Raw genomic sequence first — 21,680 nt, 5'->3', positions numbered from 1 at the left:
GAGTGCTGAGGAGAATAAGCTCCGCCCCTTTTTCGGCGGGCTTTTCCCCGGTTTTTAAGAAACTGGCCTGGGTTAAAATACATACATATAGCCTTAATGGCTATATGTGATGTATTTATTTTGCCACTAAAGGTAATTATATTGCTGCCCAGGGCGCCCCCAGCAGCGCCCTGCACCCTCCGTGACTGAGTCAGTGAGCCGTGTGACAACAATGGCGCACAGCTGCCGTGCTGTGCGCTACCTTCAAGAAGACTGAGGAGTCTTCTGCCGCCTGCTTTCCGGACCTCCGTTCTGCCGTCTCTTCAGCGTCTGTAAGGGGGATCGGCGGCGCGGCTCCGGGACGAACCCCAGGCTGACCTGTGTTCCGACTCCCTCTGGAGCTAAGTGTCCAGTAGCCTAAGACTCCAATCCATCCTGCACGCAGGTGAGTTGGAAATCTCTCCCCTAAGTCCCTCGATGCAGTGATCCTGTTGCCAGCAGGAATCACTGAGATTGAAACCTAAAAAAAAAAACTTTTCTAAACAGCTCTTTAGGAGAGCCACCTAGATTGCACCCTCTCGGACGGGCACAAAAACCTAACTGAGGCTTGGAGGAGGGTCATAGGGGGAGGAGCCAGTACGCACCATGTGACCTAAAAGCTTTTTTAGATGTGCCCTGTCTCCTGCGGAGCCCGCTATTCCCCATGGTCCTGACGGAGTCCCAGCATCCACTAGGACGTTAGAGAAAACATATTTAAGCACCAAATTTGCTGTGCCCCCCTGTTTTGCACCCGGTTACTTGTTATAGCAGTGGTGAGGAAGGACCAGCGTCTCTGCAGCTCTGGAGAGAAAATGGCACCGATGAGAGCTGTGAGGGCTAAGCCACGCCCCCTTCAGCCCGCTATTTTTTAAAACTAATAATGCTGGTGGGGGTAAGAATTTGGTGCCAAGGCACACCAATTTCACTTTGCCAGCCTGAAAAGAGGATTTTTATGCTGCCCAGAGGGCGCCCTGCACCCTGTAGTGCCTCTGTGTGGGAGCATGGTGCGCAGCGCGGCCGCTGTGCGGTACCTTAGAATCCGTCACTGAAGTCTTCTATCTTCTTCTACTCACCTGTCTTCTGACTTCTGGCTCTGCAAGGGGGGTGACGGCAGGCTCTGGGAGTGAACCCCTAGGCGTACCTAGTGTTCCCAACCCTCAGGAGCTAATGGTGTCCTGTAGACAAGAAGCAGGGCCTTTAAACTCACAGAAGTAGGTATGACTACTCTCCCCTAAGTCCCACGATGCAGGGGGACTGGTGCCAGCAGTGCTCCCTGAACATAAAAAACCTAACAAAGTATTTTCCGAGAAACTCAGTAGAGCTCCTCAGTGTGCATCCAGTCTGCCTGGGCACAGATTCTAAACTGGAGTCTGGAGGAGGGGCATAGAGGGAGGAGCCAGTTCACACCCATTCAAAGTCTTAAAGTGCCCATGTCTCCTGCGGATCCCGTCTATACCCCATGGTTCTTGATGTGACCCCAGCATCCTCTAGGACGTATGAGAAAAAAAAAAACACCTATTAAATGAGGACGTGCCTATGTTAGATTAAGGCCATTCCACGACCTAACACACATACAAATCTTTATACATAATGTTACATACACTATCGCTTAATAGTAAATTCTGCAGCAGTGTATCGTTCCAAATAGCATTGCATGACAAGTTGGTATTTATAGGGGGTACATTTAATTAGCCATTGGTAAAATAAGAATTTACTTACCGATAATTCTATTTCTCGTAGTCCGTAGTGGATGCTGGGGACTCCGTCAGGACCATGGGGTTTAGCGGCTCCGCAGGAGACAGGGCACAATAATAAAAGCTTTAGGATCAGGTGGTGTGCACTGGCTCCTCCCCCTATGACCCTCCTCCAAGCCTCAGTTAGGATACTGTGCCCGGACGAGCGTGCATAATAAGGAAGGATATTGAATCCCGGGTAAGACTCATACCAGCCACACCAATCACACCGTACAACCTGTGATCTGAACCCAGTTAACAGTATGATAACGAAGGAGCCTCTGAAAAGATGGCTCACAACAAGAATAACCCGATTTTTGTAACAATAACTATGTACAAGTATTGCAGACAATCCGCACTTGGGATGGGCGCCCAGCATCCACTACGGACTACGAGAAATAGAATTATCGGTAAGTAAATTCTTATTTTCTCTAACGTCCTAAGTGGATGCTGGGGACTCCGTCAGGACCATGGGGATTATACCAAAGCTCCCAAACGGGCGGGAGAGTGCGGATGACTCTGCAGCACCGAATGAGAGAACTTCAGGTCCTCCCTAGTCAGGGTGTGCCCCTGACCAAGTAGCAGCTCGGCAAAGTTGTAAAGCCGAGACCCCTCGGGCAGCCGCCCAAGATGAGCCCACTTCCTTGTGGAATGGGCTTTTACTGATTTTGGCTGTGGCAAGCCTGCCACAGAATGTGCAAGCTGAATTGTACTACAAATCCAGCGAGCAATCGTCTGCTTAGAAGCAGGAACACCCATCTTGTTGGGTGCATACAGGCTAAACAGCGAGTCAGATTTTCTGACTCCAGTCGTCCTGGAAACATATATTTTCAGGGCCCTGACAACGTCAAGTAACTTGGAGTCCTCCAAGTCCCTAGTAGCCGCAGGTACCACAATAGGTTGGTTCATGTGAAAAACAGAAAACACCTTAAGGAGAAATTGAGGACGAGTCCTCAATTCTGCCCTGTCAGAATGAAAAATTAAGTAAGGGCTTTTATATGATAAAGCCGCCCATTCTGACACACGCCTGGCTGAAGCCAGGGCTAATAGAATCTTCACCTTCCATGTGAAATATTTTAATTCCACAGTGGTGAGTGGATCAAACCAATGTGACTTTAGGAAACTCAAAACAACATTGAGATCCCAAGGTGCCACTGGGGGCACAAAAGGAGGCTGTATATGCAGTACCCCTTTTACAAACGTCTGAACTTCAGGCACTGAAGCCAGTTCTTTCTGGAAGAAATTCGACAGGGTCGAAATTTGAACCTTAATGGACCCTAATTTTAGGCCCATAGACAGTCCTGTTTTCAGGAAATGTAGGAAACGACCCAGTTGGAATTCCTCTGTAGGGACCTTCTTGGCCTCACACCACGCAACATATTTTCGCCAAATGCGGTGAAAATGTTTTGCGGTTACATCCTTCCTGGCTTCGACCAGGGTAGGGATGACTTCATCTGGAATGCCCTTTCAGGATCCGGCGTTCAACTGCCATGCCGTCAAACGCAGCCGCGGTAAGTCTTGGAACAGACAAGGCCCCTGCTGGAGCAGGTCCTTTCTTAAAGGTAGAGGCCACGGTTCTTCCGTGAGCATCTCTTGAAGTTCCGGGTACCAAGTCCTTCTTGACCCATCCGGAACCACGAGTATCGTTCTTACTCATCTCCTTCTTATGATTCTCAGTACTTTTGGTATGAGATGCATAGGAGGGAACACATACCCTGACTGGTACACCCACAGTGTTACCAGAGCGTCCACCGCTATTGCCTGAGGGTCCCTTGACCTGGCGCAATATTTGTCTAGTTTTTTGTTCAGGCGGGACGCCATCATGTCCACCTTTGGTTTTTCCCAACGGTTTACAATCATGTGGAAGACTTCCCGCTGAAGTCCCCACTCTCCCGGGTGGAGGTTATGCCTGCTGAGGAAGTCTGCTTCCCAGTTTTCCACTCCCGGAATTAACACTGCTGAGAGTGTTATCACATGATTTTTCGCCCAGCGAAGAATCCTTGCAGTTTCTGCCATTTCCCTACTGCTTCATGTGCCGCCCTGTCTGTTTACGTGGGCGACTGCCGTGATGTTGTCCCACTGGATCAATACCGGCTGACCTTGAAGCAGAGGTCTTGCTAAGCTTAGAGCCTTGTAAATTGCCCTTAGCTCCAGTATATTTATGTGGAGAGAAGTCTCCAGACTTGATCACACTCCCTGGAAATTTTTTCCTTGTGTGACTGCTCCCCAGCCACTCAGGCTGGCATCCGTGATCACCAGGACCCAGTCCTGAATGTCGAATCTGCGGCCCTTTCATAGATGAGCACTCTGCAGCCACCGCAGAAGAAAACACCCTTGTCCTTGGAGACAGGGTTATCCGCTGATGCATCTGAAGATGCGATCCGGACCATTTTCCCAGCAGATTCCACTGAAAGGTTCTTGCGTGAAATCTACCGAATGGGATCGCTTTGTAAGAAACCACCATTTTTCACAGGAGCCTTGTGCAATGATGCACTGATACTTTTCCTGGTTTTAGGAGGTTCCTGACTAGCTCGGATAACTCCCTGGCCTTCTTCTCCGGGAGAAAACATCCTTTTCTGGACTGTGTCCAGAATCATTCCTAGGAACATTAGACGTGTCGTCGGAAAAAGCTGCGATTTTGGAATATTTAGAATCCACTCGTGCTGTCGTAGAACTACTTGAGATAGTGCTACTCCGACCGCCAACTGTTCTCTGGACCTTGCCCTTATCAGGAAAGCGTCCATATTTCTTTTAGGAAGAATCATCATTTCGGCCATTACCATGGTAAAGACCCGGGGTGCCGTGGACAATCCAAACGGCAGCTTCTGAACTGATAGTGACAGTTCTGTACCACGAACCCGAGATACCCTAGGTGAGAAGGGCAAAATTTGGACATGTAGGTAAGCGTCCCTGATATCCAGTGACACCATATCGTCCTGGTTCGCTATCACTGCTCTGAGTGACTCCATCTTGATTTGAACCCTTGTATGTAATTGTTCAAATCTTTTAGATCTCACCGAGCCGTTTGGCTTCAGTACCACAATATAGTGTGGAATAATACCCCTTCCCTTGTTGTAGGAGGGGTACTTTGATTATCACCTGCTGGGAATACAGCCTGTGAATTTTTTCCCAATACTGCCTCCCTGTCGGAGGGAGACGTTGGTAAAGCAGACTTCAGGAACTTGTGAGGGGAAGACGTCTCGAATTTCCAATGTACACCTGGGATACTACGTGTAGGATCCAGGAGTCCACTTGCGAGTGAGCCCACTGCGTGCTGAAACTCTTGAGATGACCCCCCACCGCACCTGAGTCCGCTTGTATGGCCCCAGCATCATGCTGCGGACTTGGCAGAAGCTGTGGAGGACTTCTGTTCCTGGGAATGGGCTGCCTGCTGCAGTCTTCTTCCCTTTCCTCTAACCCTGGGCAGATATGACTGGCCTTTTGCCCGCCTGCCTTTATGGGTACGAAAGGACTGTGTCCTTTTCTGCTGAGATGTGACTTGGGGTAACAAAAGTGGATTTTCCAGCTGTTGCCATGGCCACCAGGTCCGATGGACCGCCCCTTTATACGGCAATACTTCCATGTGCCGTCTGGAATCTGCATCACCTGACCACTGTCGTGTCTATAAACATCGTCTGGCAGATATGGACATCACATCTACTCTTGATGCCAGAATGCAAATATCCCTCTGCGCATCTCGCATATATAGAAATGCATCCTTAAAATGCTCTATAGTCAATAAAATATTGTTCCTGTCAAGGGTATCAATATTTTCAGTCAGGAAATCCGACCAAGCCCCCCCAGCGCTGCACATCCAGGCTGAGGCGATTGCTGGTCGTAGTATAACACCAGTATGTGTGTATATACTTTTTAGGATATTTTTCAGCTTCCTATCAGCTGGCTCTTTGAGGGCGGCCGTATCTGGAGACGGTAACGCCACTTGTTTTTATAAGCGTGTGAGCGCCTTATCCACCCTAAGGTGTGTTTCCCAACTCGCCCTCACTTCTGGCGGGAAAGGGTATACCTCCAATAATTTTCTATCGGAGGAAACCCACGTATCATCACACACTTTAATTTATCTGATTCAGGAAAAACTACAAGTAGATTATTCCCACCCTACATAATACCCTTATTTGTGGTACTTGTAGTATCAGAAATATGTAACACCTCCTTCATTGCCCTTAACATGTAACGTGTGGCCCTAAAGGAAAATACGTTTGTTTCTTCACCGTCGACACTGAAGTCAGTGTCCGTGTCTGTGTCGACCAACTGAGGTAAATGGGCGTTTTTACAAGCCCCTGACGGTGTCTGAGACGCCTGGACAGGTACTAATTTGTTTGCCGGCCGTCTCATGTCGTCAACCGACCTTGCATCGTGTTGACATTATCACGTAATTCCTAAATAAGCCATCCATTCCGGTGTCGACTCCCTAGAGAGTGACATCACCAATACAGGCAATTTGCTCCGCCTCCTCACCAACATCGTCCTCCTACATGTCGACACACACGTACCGACACACGGCACACACACAGGGAATGCTCTGATAGAGGACAGGACCCCACTAGCCCTTTGGGGAGACAGAGGGAGAGTTTGCCAGCACACACCAAAAACGCTATAATTATACAGGGACAACCCCTTATACAAGTGTTTTCCCTTATAGCATTTTCACATATGTAATCATATCGCCAAATAAGTGCCCCCCCTCTCTGTTTTAACCCTGTTTCTGTAGTGCAGTGCAGGGGAGAGCCTGGGAGCCTTCCTCACAGCAGAGCTGAGCAGGAAAATGGCGCCGTGTGCTGAGGAGAATAGGCCCCGCCCCCTAAAACGGCGGGCTCTTCTCCCGGAGTTTGTGAGATCTGGCAGGGGTTAAATACATCCATATAGCCTCAAGGGCTATATGTGATGTATTTTAGCCATAAAAAGGTATTATACATTGCTGCCCAGGGCGCCCCCCCCAGCGCCCTGCACCCTCAGTGACAGTTGGTGACTGTTGGTGAAGTGTGCTGACAACAATGGCGCACAGCTGCAGTGCTGTGCGCTACCTTATGAAGACTGAAAGTCTTCTGCCGCCTGTTTCTGGACCTCTGGACCTCTTCAACTTCGGCATCTGCAAGGGGGGTCGGCGGCGCGGCTCCGGGACGAACCCCAGGGTGAGACCTGTGTTCCGACTCCCTCTGGAGCTAATGGTGTCCAGTAGCCTAAGAAGCAAATCCATCCTGCACGCAGGTGAGTTTACTTCTCTCCCCTAAGTCCCTCGTAGCAGTGAGCCTGTTGCCAGCAGGACTCACTGAAAATAAAAAACCTAACTTAAACTTTTATTCTAAGCAGCTCAGGAGAGCCACCTAGATTGCACCCTTCTCGGCCGGGCACAAAAATCTAACTGAGGCTTGGAGGAGGGTCATAGGGGGAGGAGCCAGTGCACACCACCTGATCCTAAAGCTTTTATTATTGTGCCCTGTCTCCTGCGGAGCCGCTAAACCCCATGGTCCTGACGGAGTCCCCAGCATCCACTTAGGACGTTAGAGAAAGTTTGGTATTGAGTCTGTTCTCCAGAGTGATTCAATCACAGAACTGCAATAAGCCCGCGAGCAGTTAATGCTTATTTCCGCTCAAAAGTAGCTCCAAGCACGTTACCCGGGAGACCACACGACTCAGCCAGCGGCTAAATGAATCTGCCCCACAGAGTCATCAAACGGTTTATTCAATCAAAATGCAGTCTGAGTGTAACATACACAAACAATGAAGGGCTCAGTAGTAATAAGCAGGAGCATACAATGATACCCCATTTCTCAAAGTTCTCTTTGAGCTTGATAGATCATTAGTGTTCACGCCAGGCTGTTTTAGTAGGGCGTCAAGCCCTGCCCGGTTTTTAAAGGGCAAAATGCACCCTGCCCCTGCAGCGCCGCCTTGCTGAAACAGCAAGCTGCCGCCGTGAATAGATGCCGTGCGGCGGTGCAGGGCAGCATCAGTGATTCCGCGGGGTGTGGCGTGCCCCATTAGTGACGTTGTGTGGCGAGGCACGCCCCCGTCCACGGCCGTCCGTGCCCACTTTTCATGTGCATGCCGTATGCTGCTCCCGGCATACCGCCACGCTGCCCATCTAAATTCCTATGCCATTTTTCTAAACTTTATTTACAGGAGCTGACACAGAGCGAGTGCCAGGCCAGTTTACGCAACGTACCTTTCTTCAATCTGTTCTGTGCATGCACTGAAGGCAAGCCCAGGCATATGCACCATTACAGACCTGCATCTCTCCCCCAGTCCCCACTGCACATTGCCCCACAAACCCATCCACTTCCCCATAAATCTGTGCAATTCCACTGACATAGGTGTGTGGCGTCACAGACATATTTAAGCTTTTGCACCATCATAAATGATTCTTTGGGGGCCACACAGAACCCAAGACATTTTATTGTGAAACACAATTTACTAGTCTCACCATTGCGAAGGGGGGGTTATAGAAACGCTGCAGTGTCTAGTTAGAGGTCACCCGCATATGGTCAACAGGGGAAAGGCAGACAGTGGGTATAGTTGACACAAAAATGGTTGACGTGTTTTTTTGGCCACATACTGTATGTTTCATGTTCTGTGGCCACCATCAGTAGAAACAAGGACCCTCACTCCGCTTGCCACGTTTCGGGCAAATGTTACCATTCTGAATCGTAGTCCATATGGATAGTAAGTCAAGTGAATGTTGGGAAAACAGGCGAAAAACCACAAAAACATGTTGTCATATTGACCTTTAGTATTTCTCGACCTGTCATCCGTCCCCCTGCCTCATGCCTTGACCATCTCTCCTTTGCTTACATCCTGCCATCAGGCTACCCCCCTCCTCCCGCTTGCTTGCACCTCAGTTATCCGTCTGTCGCCCCTTTCTACTAGATTGTAAGCTCCTCACTCGTTACTTACAGAACATCTTAGCTGTATTATGTTTTGAGAAATGTGGCGCTCTTTGTTACCTGTACTCTGTTTCTGTTATTTATTTACTGTAATGCTAAGTTTTGTCTCCCCGTGCTGTCCTTTGTACGGCGCTGTGAAACACTTGTGGCGCCTTATAAATAAAATGTAATAATAATAATCCGGATCCCACTGAGGGAGCTTACACAGGTTTTCTTTCTTTTTGAAATCACTTTTCTCTTGACCCAAAAGCTCACAATTTTGACTGCTGCAACTCGGTACTTGTGTAGCGATGGGTCTCTTCTCCCCACTTGTACAGAAATAGAAGTGATTTCTTTGTATCGTGGATAACGAGAAAAAAAAAAATAAAAAAAAAATCACCTCTCTCATAACACTTGCAAGTCAACACATAAGCCAGTATCCAACTGTCGGAGTTAATTTACCACATGGCAAAAACGGGCTTTTTAGGCCGATAGTATTATCGGGCTATCCAATTACAGCCCGTTTTTACCGTGCAGAAAATGACCCGTTTTCGGGCGACAGCACATGGGATCTGAGATAAGATCCTGGATCTTTGCGTTAACGTTCAAAAATGGGACTGTATGTGCTGGTTATCAGGGATCCTCCTGAAATCCTCATATGAAATGACGAAACCACTTTAGGCAGAAATTGAGGACGAGTCCTCAACTCTGCCCTATCCGTATGGAAACCAGATAGGGGCTCTTGAAAGACAAGGCCGCCAATGCGTACACCCGCCTCGCAGATGCCAAGGCCAATTACATGACCACTTTCCAAGTGAGAAACTTCGATTCAACTGTTTGAAGTGGTTCAAACCAGTGTGACTCAAGGAAACTTAACATCACTTTAAGGTACCATGGTGCCACCAAAAGAGGTTGGATGTGCAACACTCCTTTTTACAAAAAACTGGACTTCTGTGAGAGAAGCCAATACCTTCTGAAAGAATATGGATAAGGCAGAAATCTGCACCTTAACGGAGACTAACTTTCGGCCCATATCCACTCCTGTCTGTAGAAAATGGATAAAACGTCCTAGTTGGACATCCTCAATAGGAGCATTCTTGGCTTCACACCAAGACACGTATTTTCTCCCGAAACGATGATAGTGATTCGCCGAAACAACCTTTCTAGCTTTAATAAGAGTAGGAACGATCTGGAATACCCTTTTAACTAGGATTTGGTGTTCAACCGCCATGCCGTCCAACGTAACCACGGTAAGTCTTGGAACACGCATGGCCTCTGTAGTAGCAGGTCCATCCTGAGAGGAAGGGGCCCCTGAAGATCTGCATACCAGGCCCTTTGAGGCCAATTTGGAACAATGAGTATCGTCTGCACTCATGTTCGTCTTCTAATTCTCAATATTTTTGAGATGAGAGGAAGTGGAGGGAACACATAGACCCACTGAAACATCCACGGTGTCTCCAGGGCGTCCACCGCCTCTGCCTGAGGGTCCCTCGCCCTGGACAATACATCCGAATCTTCCTGTTGAGGCGTGATGCCATCATGTCTATTTGAGGAAGTCCCCAACGACTTGTCACTTCTGTAAAGCCTTCCTGATGAAGTTTCCACTTTCCTGGATGGAGATCGTGTCCGCTGAGGAAGTCTGCTTCCCAGTTGTCTGGAATGAAGACTGCTGACAGTTTGCTTACATGATTTTCTGCCCAGCGAAGAATCCTGTTGGCTTCTGCCATTACTGCTCTGCTTCTTGTCCCGCCCTGGCGGTTCACATGCGCCACTGCTGTGACGTTGTAAATGGCCCTTAATTCCAGCACATTGATGTGTAGGCAAGTCTCTTGGCTTGACCGTATTCCCTACAAATTATTATTATTTTTTTCCCCTGTGTATCTGCTCCCCATCCTCTGAGGCTCGCGTCCGTGGTCACAAGAAGCCAATCCTTGCCGAACCTGCGACCCTCTAGAAGGTTAGTACTCTGGAGCCACAGAGAGAGAGAGAGAGAGAGAGAGAGAGAGAGAGAGAGAGAGAGAGAGAGAGAGAGAGAGAGAGAGAGAGAGAGGCCCGGGGGGACAGGGCAATCTTCCAATGCATGTGCAGGTGGGACCCTGACCACTTGTCCAGAAGGTCCCACTGAAAAGTCCGTGTGGAATGGCCTCGTAGGCCGCCACCATCTTGTCTAATACATGAGTGCATTGTTGAACTGACACTCTTTTTGGCTTTAACAGGTCTCTGACCATGTTCTGGAGTACTTGGCCTTTTTTCTCTGGGAGAAAGACCTTTTGTTTTTCTGTGTCCAGAATCATGCCAAGAAACGACAGTTGAGTTGTTGGAACCAACTGCGACTTTGGTAGATTTAGGATCCAGCCGTGTTGTTGTAGTATTCTCAGGGAGAGAGATACGCTTTGTAACAATTTTTCCCTTAAACTCGCCTTTATTAGGAGATCGTCCAAGTACGGGATAATTGTGATGCCTTGCTTGCGCAGGAGCACCATCAATTCCGCCATTACCTTGTCGGGGCCGTGGAACTCCCAAACGGCAACGCCTGAAATTGGTAAGAACAATCCTGTACAGCGAATCTCAGGTGCGCCTGATGAGGAAGATATATGGGGACATAAAGGTATGCATCCTTTATGTCTAATGACACCATAAATACTCCCCCTTCCAGGCTGGAGATCACTGCCCGGAGAGATTCCATCTTGAATTTGAACCTTTTCAGATATAGGTTCAGGGATTTTTAGATTCAGAATGGGCCTGACCGAGTTATCCGGTTTCGGGACCACAAAAAAAGCTTGAATAAAACCCCTTCCCCTGTTGTATCAGGGGAACCTTGATAATCACTTACTGATTATACAAATTCTGTATGGCAGCTGCCACTGTATTCCTCTCTGTGAAGGAAATAGGCAAGACCGATTTGAAAAATTGGTGAGGAGGCACATCTTCGAATTCTAGTTTGCATCCCTGGGATACAATTTCTACCACCCAAGGATCTCAGTCCGACTGAACCCAGACTCGGCTGAAGAGTCGAAGAAGTGCCCCCACCGGCGCGGACTCCCTCAGCGGAGCCCCAGCGTCATGTAGTGGATTTTCCAGAGGACGGGGAGGCTTTTTGTCCCTGGGAACTAGCCGTAGGAAGCGCTGTTTTCACTCTACCTTCACCTCTGGCGAGGAAGGAAGAGTCCCGACCCTTTCTGGACTTATGCGACCTAAAGGACTGCCTCTGATATTGAGGTGTTTTCCTTTGCTGTGGGGAAACATAAGGCAAAAAAGAAGATTTACCCACGATAGCTGTGGTAACCAGATCCGCGCAGCCCTCCCCAAATAAAACTGCACCTTTGTAAGGCAAAGCCTCCAAATGTCTTTTTGAATCAGCATCACCTGACCCTTGGCGGGTCCACAGGGGCCGTCTAGCAGAAATTGCCATGGCATTGGCTCTTGCACCCAACAGCCCAATATCTCTCGCAGCTTCTCTCATATATATAATGCTGCATCTTTAATGTGACCTAAGGTCAACAAAACTGTATCTTTATCTAGGGTGTCAATATCAGGTGACAAGGTATCTGCCCACGCTGCAGCTGCGCTACCCACCCATGCCGACGCTACTGCCGGCCTTAGTAGGGCACCCGTATGTATAAATCGATTTTAAGGTAGTTTCCTGTCTGCGATCAGCAGGACCCTTGAGGGTTGCCGTATCTTTTGACAAGCGCGTTAAAGCCTTGTTTACCGTGGGTGAGGATTCCCACCGTAACCTGTCCTGGGAGTGGAAAGGTTACGCCATAATAATTCTCTTGGGAATCTGCAGTTTCTTATCTGGAGTTTCCCAAACTTTTCAAACTGGGCGTTCAGCTCGTGAGATGGGGGAAAATTTACCTCAGGTTTCATTTCCTTAAACATGCAGACCCGTATGTCAGGGACAGAGGGGTCCTTAGTGATATGCAAAACATCTTTTATTGCAGTAAACATATACTGAATACTCTTGGCCACCCTTGGGTGCAACTTCGCATCATCATCGTCGACACTGGAGTCGGAATCCGTGTCTACTATCTGTGAAAGGGGACGTTTCTGAGACCCCGAAGGGCCCCGTGACACAGTCAAAGTTATGGATTGACTCCCTGCTTTTTCCTTGGACTTTTTTGTCCAATCTTTTGTGTTTAAAACATTCCACATATCCATCCAATCAGGTGTCGGCGGCGCCGACATAGACACCACAATCATCTGCTCTGCCTCCTCCCTAGATGAGTTTTTTACCTCAGACATGTCGACACACACGTACTGACACCCCCACACACACTGGGATACCTAATATTATGGGGACTGACCCACAATATGGCCCTTAGGAGAGACAGAGAGAGAGTATGCCAGCACACACCCAGCGCCGCTGTACACTGAGACAAAAATCCCAGTCTGTCAGCGCTTTTTATATACATGTGTAAAACACTCTTTCACAAATTTTTGCGCCAAATAGCCCCCCTCTCATTTTGACCCTCTGTACTAGGTAACAGCAGGGGAGAGTCCGGGGCCGCTTCTCTGCAGCATGCCGAGGAGAAAATGGCGCTGGTTAGTGCTGGAGGATCAAGCTCCGCCCCCCGACGGCGGGCTTCGGTCCCGCTCTAATCTTTATACTGGCGGGGGATTTGGATTTATATAGCCTCTACATTATATATAAGTACTTTGCCAGTGTTATCTGAGGTATATTTATGCTGCCCAGGGTGCCCCCCCTGCGCCCTGCACCCTTACTGTGGTGCCTGTGTGTGTGAGCTGGGAGCAATGGCGCGCAGCGTTACCACTGCGCGTTACCTCATGAAGATCTGAAGTCTTCTGCCGCCTTTGAAGTCTTCTTTCTTCTTATACTCACCCGGCTTCTATCTTCCGGCTCTGTGAGGAGGACGGCGGCGCGGCTCTGGGACGAACTACAGGGCGAGACCTGTGTTCCGACTCCCTCTGGAGCTAATGGTGTCCAGTAGCCTAAGAAGCAGAGCCTATCATTTAGGTAGGTCTGCTTCTCTCCCCTCAGTCCCACGAAGCAGGGAGCCTGTTGCCAGCAGTGCTCCCTGAAAATAATAAACCTAACAAAAGCTTTTTTAGAGAAACTCAGGAGAGCTCCCCTGCAGTGCATCCAGTCTCCTCTGGGCACAGGAATCAACTGAGGTCTGGAGGAGGGGCATAGAGGGAGGAGCCAGTGCACACCCATTCTAAAGCTTTACAGTGCCCATGTCTCCTGCGGAGCCGTCTATCCCCATGGTCCTTACGGAGTCCCCCAGCATCCTCTAGGACGTAAGAGAAATAGAAGTGATTTCTTTGTATCGTGGACAACGAGAAAAAATAAAAAAATCACCTCTCTCATAACACTTGCAAGTCAACACATAAGCCAGTATCCAACTGTCGGAGTTAGTTTACCACATGGCAAAAACGGGCTTTTTAGGCCGATAGTATTATCGGGCTATCCAATTACAGCCCATTTTTACCGTGCAGAAAATGACCCGTTTTCGGGCGATAGCACATGGGATCGGAGATAAGTTCCTGAATCTTTGCGTTAACTTTCAAAAATGGGACTGTGTGTGCTGGTTATCAGCCTCACCTAATCCCGATAAGTGCTGGCGGTCAGGGGCTAATTGGATAGACCCGGGGGAATCCATTAACAGCGGTGATTTACCACGGTGAATTCCCCCTAAGACACGAATGACACTGATTTAGAAACAAACGAATGTGCTCACACACACATAATAGGGTATATATATTATAGCTGGTGCAAAAGGTGGTGTTTGCGTTCATTTTCTCAACACCACTAGAAAAATTTGGGTCTCACATGTTCCCACTATAACAGATGTGTGGTCTGAGCGATTGTACAGATGCCGCAGATCCCTCACTGACCTTCATCCAAGGCTCTGTTCATCGCAGCACAGAGAGACCAATAGCCGCTGTACTCTTTGCCTTTGTAGTTGACTAAGAACTTCTTATTTTCATCTTCAGACCAGAAGGAGAAGTTTAAGGTGTCGGCAAAGAACACCCAGTTGACGGCGTCTTCCCCGGAGCTCTGTGGGTTCAGTTCATGGAGAGATTTCCATCCCGCCAGGCTGATCTCTTTCCGTCCGATCTTCTCAAACAGCTTCTTGGCCAGAGAGCTCACACCCTGCGGCTCCACAAACACATCCTTGCTGTTCTCGGTGATGAACTTGCCGGCCTCCCTGGGCGCTAGAGGAGCCGACATTCTGCCACTACTTCCTGTTTAAATGGAAAAATATATTTTTAATGCTGTAACCACTAAAAGGACATATAAAAAGTGGCTGCAAAAGCAAAACTGCATGTAAACTCCCATAGGTGCCATGCCACACACACACGGAAACAGCTGGACAAAAGGACAACAACAAACCAGATGGTGCAACAATACACAAAATCACCTTACACAATAACCATGTTGACAGAACTGGACAGGTGTAGAGACCAGGCAACAGGTGTGGAACAAAAGTTTCATTAATGCAGTTTCCCAAACTCCAGCGCCACAGTCCTGAAATTAAGGATATCCATGCTTTAGCACAGGTGACCTAATTAGTACCATCCGGACTCAATCATGGATATCTTTAAAACCTGGACTGTAACGGCGAGTTTGGAATACTCTGTATTGAGGTATATAGCAAGCTGTGCAAGTAAGGGATGGAGAAACACATTGTGTAATTAAAAGTGAAACTATTATAACAGGGCTGGCCAAACCGGTCCTCGAGATCTACCAACAGTTCATGTTTTCCAGGCCTCCTGGAGATCTGTAGAATTGTCAGTTAGGAATGAATGCAGCACATCTTAATTAGTAATGACTACACCTGTGCACCAGCTAGGTGGTCTGGAAAATGTGAACTGTTGGTAGATCTCGAGGACCGGTTTGGCCAGCCCTGTATTATAAGAACTATAATTTCAGATATCAAAACACTAATGTTGTATAGACTAGGGCTATATGTATCAAGCAGTGATAGCCTTTTCTTTTCACTGCAATGTTTATAAACCGTATCCTGCAATGTTGCGCTGCCGACCCCTTGTGGCGCCATATAGAGGATGATAATAATAATAAGAATTTACTTACCGATAATTCTATTTCTCGGAGTCCGTAGTGGATGCTGGGGTTCCTGAAAGGACCATGGGGAATAGCGGCTCCGCAGGAGACAGGGCACAAAAAAGTAAAGCTTTTACCAGATCAGGTGGTGTGCACTGGCTCCTCCCCCTATGACCCTCCTCCAGACTCCAGTTAGGTACTGTGCCCGGACGAGCGTACACAATAAGGGAGGCAATTTGAATCCCGGGTAAGACTCATACCAGCCACACCAATCACACCGTACAACTTGTGATCTAAACCCAGTTAACAGTATGATAACAGAAAGAGCCTCTTAAAGATGGCTCCTTAACAATATAACCCGAATTTGTTAACAATAACTATGTACAGTATTGCAGATAATCCGCACTTGGGATGGGCGCCCAGCATCCACTACGGACTCCGAGAAATAGAATTATCGGTAAGTAAATTCTTATTTTCTCTATCGTCCTAAGTGGATGCTGGGGTTCCTGAAAGGACCATGGGGATTATACCAAAGCTCCCAAACGGGCGGGAGAGTGCGGATGACTCTGCAGCACCGAATGAGAGAATTCCAAGTCCTCTTTTGCCAGGGCATCAAATTTGTAGAATTGTACAAACGTGTTTACCCCCGACCACGTAGCTGCTCGGCAGAATTGTAATGCCGAGACCCCTCGGGCAGCCGCCCAAGATGAGCCCACCTTCCTTGTGGAATGGGCCTTAACAGATTTAGGCTGTGGCAGGCCTGCCACAGAATGAGCAAGTTGAATTGTGTTACAAATCCAACGAGCAATCGTCTGCTTAGAAGCAGGGGCACCCAACTTGTTGGGTGCATATAGTATCAACAGCGAGTCAGATTTTCTGACTTCAGCCGTCCTTGAAATGTATATTTTTAAGGCTCTGACAACGTCCAACAACTTGGAGTCCTCCAAGTCGCCAGTGGCCGCAGGCACCACAATAGGTTGGTTCAGGTGAAACGCTGATACCACCTTAGGGAGAAAATGCGGACGAGTCCTCAGTTCTGCCCTATCCGAATGGAAGATTAGATAAGGGCTTTTATAAGATAAAGCCGCCAATTCAGATACTCTCCTGGCGGAAGCCAGGGCCAGTAACATAGTCACTTTCCATGTGAGATATTTAAAATCCACCTTTTTCAATGGTTCAAACCAATGGGATTTGAGGAAATCTAAAACTACATTTAGATCCCACGGTGCCACCGGAGGCACCACAGGAGGCTGTATATGCAGTACTCCTTTAACAAAAGTCTGTACCTCAGGAACTGAGGCCAATTCTTTTTGGAAGAATATTGACAGGGCCGAAATTTGAACCTTAATAGATCTCAATTTGAGACCCATAGACAATCCTGATTGTAGGAAATGTAGGAAACGACCCAGTTGAAATTCCTCCGTCGGAACACTCCGATCCTCGCACCACGCGACATATTTTCGCCAAATGCGGTGATAATGTTTCGCGGTGACTTCCTTCCTTGCCTTAATCAAGGTAGGAATGACTTCTTCTGGAATGCCTTTCCCTTTTAGGATCTGGCGTTCAACCGCCATGCCGTCAAACGCAGCCGCGGTAAGTCTTGAAAGAGACAGGGACCCTGTTGTAGCAGGTCCCTTCTCAGAAGTAGAGGGCACGGGTCGTCCGTGACCAACTCTTGAAGTTCCGGGTACCAAGTCCTTCTTGGCCAATCCGGAGCCACTAGTATTGTTCTTACTCCTCCTCACCGTATAATCTTCAATACCTTTGGTATGAGAGGCAGAGGAGGAAACACATATACTGATTTGTACACCCAAGGTGTTACCAGTGCGTCCACAGCTATTGCCTGTGGATCTCTTGACCTGGCGCAATACTTGTCCAGTTTCTTGTTGAGGCGAGACGCCATCATGTCTACCATTGGTCTTTCCCAACAGTTTATTAGCATGTGGAAGACTTCTGGATGAAGACCCCCCTCTCCCGGGTGAATATCGTGTCTGCTGAGGAAGTCTGCTTCCCAGTTGTCCACGCCCGGGAAGAACACTGCTGACAGTGCTATTACGTGATTCTCCGCCCAGCGAAGAATCTTGGCAGCTTCTGCCATTGCACTCCTGCTTCTTGTGCCGCCCTGTCTGTTTACATGGGCGACCGCCGTGATGTTGTCCGACTGAATCAACACCGGTTTTCCTTGCAGGAGTGGTTCCGCCTGGCTTAGAGCATTTTAGATTGCTCTTAGTACCAGAATGTTTATGTGAAGAGACTTTTCCAGGTTCGTCCATACCCCCTGGAAGTTTCTTCCTTGTGTGACTGCTCCCCAACCTCTCAGGCTGGCGTCCGTGGTCACCAGGATCAAATCCTGTATGCCGAATCTGCGGCCCTCCAATAGATGAGCCTTTTGCAACCACCACAGAAGATATACCCTTGTCCTTGGCGACAGGGTTATTCGCAGGTGCATCTGAGGATGCGACCCTGACCATTTGTCCAACAGATCCCTTTGGAAAATTCTTGCATGGAATCTGCCGAATGGAATTGCTTCGTAAAAAGCCACTATTTTTCCCAGGACTCTTGTGCATTGATGTACAGACACCTTTCCTGGTTTTAGGAGGTTCCTGACAGGTCGGATAACTCCTTGGCTTTTTCCTCGGGAAGAAAAACCTTTTTCTGAACCGTGTCCAGAATCATCCCTAGGAACAGCAGACGTATCGTCGGAAAACAGCTGCGATTCTTGGAATATTTAGAATCCAGTCGTGCCGTCGAAGAACTACTTTAGATAGTGCTCTTCCGACCTCCAACTGTTCTCTGGAACTTGCCCTTTTTAGGTCGTGCAAGTAAGGGATAATTTAGATGCCTTTTTTCTTTGAAGAAACATCTTTTCGGCCATTACCTTGGTAAAAAGGCCCGGGGTGCCGTGGATAATTCAAACGGCATCGTCTGAAACTGATATTGACAGTTCTGTACCACGAACCAGAGGTACCCTTGATGAGAAGGACAAAATTTGGACATGGAGGTAATCCTTGATGTCCAGGGACACCATATAGTCCCCTTTTTTCCGGTTCGCTATCACTGCTCTGAGTGACTTTATCTCGATTTGAACCTTTTATGTAAGTGTTCAAAACATTTTAGATTTAGACTATGTGTCACCAAGCCGTCTGGCTTCAGTACCACAATATAGTGTGGAAAAATAATACCCTTTTCCTTGTCGTAGGAGGGGTACTTTGATTATCACCTGCTGGATATACAGCTTGTGAATTGTTTCCAATGCTGCCTCCCTGTCGGAGGGAGCCGTTGGTAAAGCAGACTTCAGGAACCTGCGAGGAGAAGAGGTCTCGACTCTCCAATCTTTACCCCTGGGATAATACTCGTACGATCTAGGGGTCAACTTGCGAGTGATCCCACTGCGCCCTGAGACTCTTGAGACTACCCCCCCACCTTGAGTCCGCTTGCACGGCCCCAGCGTCATGCTGAGGACTTGGCAGACGCGGTGGAGGGCTTCTTTTCCTGGGAAAGGGCTGCCTGCTGCAGTCTACTTCCCTTACCTCTATGTCTGGGCAGATATGACTGGCCTTTTGCCTGCATGCCCTCATGGGAAAGGAAAGATTGAGGCTGAAAAGACGGTGTCTTTTTTAGCTGAGATGTAACTTGGGGTAAAAAAGGTTGGATTTCCCAGCTGTTGCTGTGGTCCCCAGGTCCGATGGACCGACCCCCAAATAACTCCTTCCCTTTATACAGCAATACTTCCATCTGCCGTATGGGATCTGTATCACCTGACCACTGTCGTGTCCCTGACATCTTCTGGGAGATATGGACAACGCACTTATCTTGATGCCAGAGAGCAAATATCCCTCTGTGCATCTCACATACATATATATAGAATGCATCCTATTAAATGCTCTACATGAATAAAATATTTTCAGTCAGGGAATCCGACCAAGCCAACCCAGCACTGCATCTCCAGGCTGATGGCGATCGCTGGTCGCAGTATAACCACCGTATGTGTGTATATACTTTTTAGGATATTTTTCCAGCTTCCTATCAGCTGGCTCCTTGAGGGCGGCCGTATCTGGAGACGGTAACGCCACTTGATAAGCGTGTGAGCGCCTTATCACCCTAAGGGGTGTTTCCCAACGTACCCTAATTTCTGGCGGGAAAGGGTATAACGCCAATATTTGCTATCGGGGTAACCCTACGCATCATCACACACTTCATTTTATTTTATCTGATTCAGGAAAAACTACAGGTAGTTTTTTCACTCCCACATAATACCCTTTCTTGTGGTACTTGTAGTATCAGAAACACGTAACACCTCCTTCATTGCCCTTAACGTGTGGCCCTAATGAGAAATACGTTTGTTTATTCACCGTCGACACTGTATTCAGTGTCCGTGTCTGTGTCGACCGACTGAGGTAAATGGGCGTTTTTAAAACCCCTGACGGTGTTTCTGAGACGCCTGGACCGGTCCTAATAGATTGTCGGCCGTCTCATGTCGTCAACCGACCTTGCAGCGTGTTGACATTCTCACGTAATTCTCTAAATAAGCCATCCATTCCGGTGTCGACTCCCTAGAGAGTGACATCACCATTACAGGCAATTTCTCCGCCTCCTCACCAACATCGTCCTCATACATGTCGACACACACGTACCGACACACAGCACACACACCGGGAATGCTCTGACAGAGGACAGGACCCACTAGCCCTTTGGGGAGACAGAGGGAGAGTCTGCCAGCACACACCAAAAACGCTATAATTATATAGGGACAACCTTATATAAGTGTTTCTCCCTTATAGCATCTTTTATATATATACAATATCGCCAAAATCAGTGCCCCCCCTCTCTGTTTTAACCCTGTTTCTGTAGTGCAGTGCAGGGGAGAGCCTGGGAGCCTTCTCTCCAGCTTTTCTGTGAGAGAAAATGGCGCTGTGTGCTGAGGAGATAGGCCCCGCCCCTTTTTCGGCGGGCTCGTCTCCCGCTATTTTTGAAGTTAGGCAGGGGTTAAATATCTCCATATAGCCTCTGTGGGCTATATGTGAGGTATTTTTTGCCTCTAATAAGGTTTTTATTTGCCTCTCAGAGCGCCCCCCCCAGCGCTCTGCACCCTCAGTGACTGTTGTGTGAAGTGTGCTGAGAGGAAAATGGCGCACAGTTGCAGTGCTGTGCGCTACCTTTATGAAGACTCAGGAGTCTTCAGCCGCCGATTTTGGACCTCTTCTCTCTTCAGCGTCTGCAAGGGGGCCGGCGGCGCGGCTCCGGTGACCATCCAGGCTGTACCTGTGATCGTCCCTCTGGAGCTAGTGTCCAGTAGCCAAGCAGCAAATCCACTCTGCACGCAGGTGAGTTCACTACTTCTCCCCTAAGTCCCTCGTTGCAGTGATCCTGTTGCCAGCAGGACTCACTGTAAAGTAAAAAACCTAAGCTAAACTTTCTCTAAGCAGCTCTTTAGGAGAGCCACCTAGATTGCACCCTTCTCGTTCGGGCACAAAATCTAACTGGAGTCTGGAGGAGGGTCATAGGGGGAGGAGCCAGTGCACACCACCTGATCTGGTAAAAGCTTTACTTTTTTGTGCCCTGTCTCCTGCGGAGCCGCTATTCCCCATGGTCCTTTCAGGAACCCCAGCATCCACTTAGGACGATAGAGAAAATATTAAATATTATTGCTTCTCTAAAATGTATTAAAAAGCTGACCGTGGAGTAATTTTGTGACAGCGGGAGATAGAGCATAAACAGGAACTGTCCTGTTGGGAGGTATGCATTAGGCGCTGCAGACCCCTTGTGGCGCCACATAAATACATTCTAACACCCACAGGGAATACGGTTGGTTCTATATTGGAGTGGGAGAAGGGACCTTCTGACGTACCTAAGGGAGGAGACCCGTCACCAGGGGGAGGAGCTGCGGCCGAACAAGGTACCCGAAAAGTACCCTCGCGGGCTCGCTTCGCTCGCCACGCTTCGGGCATGGTGGCTCGCTCCGCTTCGCTCGCCACCTAATTACTAAAGGTAATAGTTGGTGGTGTGGATACTAGAGCAACT

General features: G+C 48.4%; 1 protein-coding gene across 3 annotated transcripts in view; it reads right to left on the bottom strand.

Moving 5' to 3' along the window:
- Positions 1-21,680, bottom strand: part of LOC134944279 (queuosine 5'-phosphate N-glycosylase/hydrolase-like) — a 56,462-nt gene that overhangs the window by 34,424 nt on the left and 358 nt on the right. The window contains exons 1-2 of one of the 3 annotated variants that reach the window (XM_063932856.1): positions 21,508-21,622; positions 14,489-14,839 (exon numbers count right to left, since the gene is read on the bottom strand). In XM_063932856.1, coding sequence (XP_063788926.1) covers positions 14,489-14,839; positions 21,508-21,607 — 451 coding nt within the window. In that variant the 5' untranslated portion in view covers positions 21,608-21,622. Of the gene's footprint in view, positions 1-14,488; positions 14,840-15,020; positions 15,119-21,507; positions 21,623-21,680 lie in introns of those variants that run through there. The other 2 variants (XM_063932858.1, XM_063932857.1) reach the window with 2 other exon arrangements.

The sequence above is a fragment of the Pseudophryne corroboree genome, chromosome 7 (genome assembly GCF_028390025.1).
Source record: "Pseudophryne corroboree isolate aPseCor3 chromosome 7, aPseCor3.hap2, whole genome shotgun sequence".
NCBI lineage: Eukaryota > Metazoa > Chordata > Amphibia > Anura > Myobatrachidae > Pseudophryne > Pseudophryne corroboree.
This window is presented reverse-complemented; position numbering and strand designations above follow the sequence as displayed.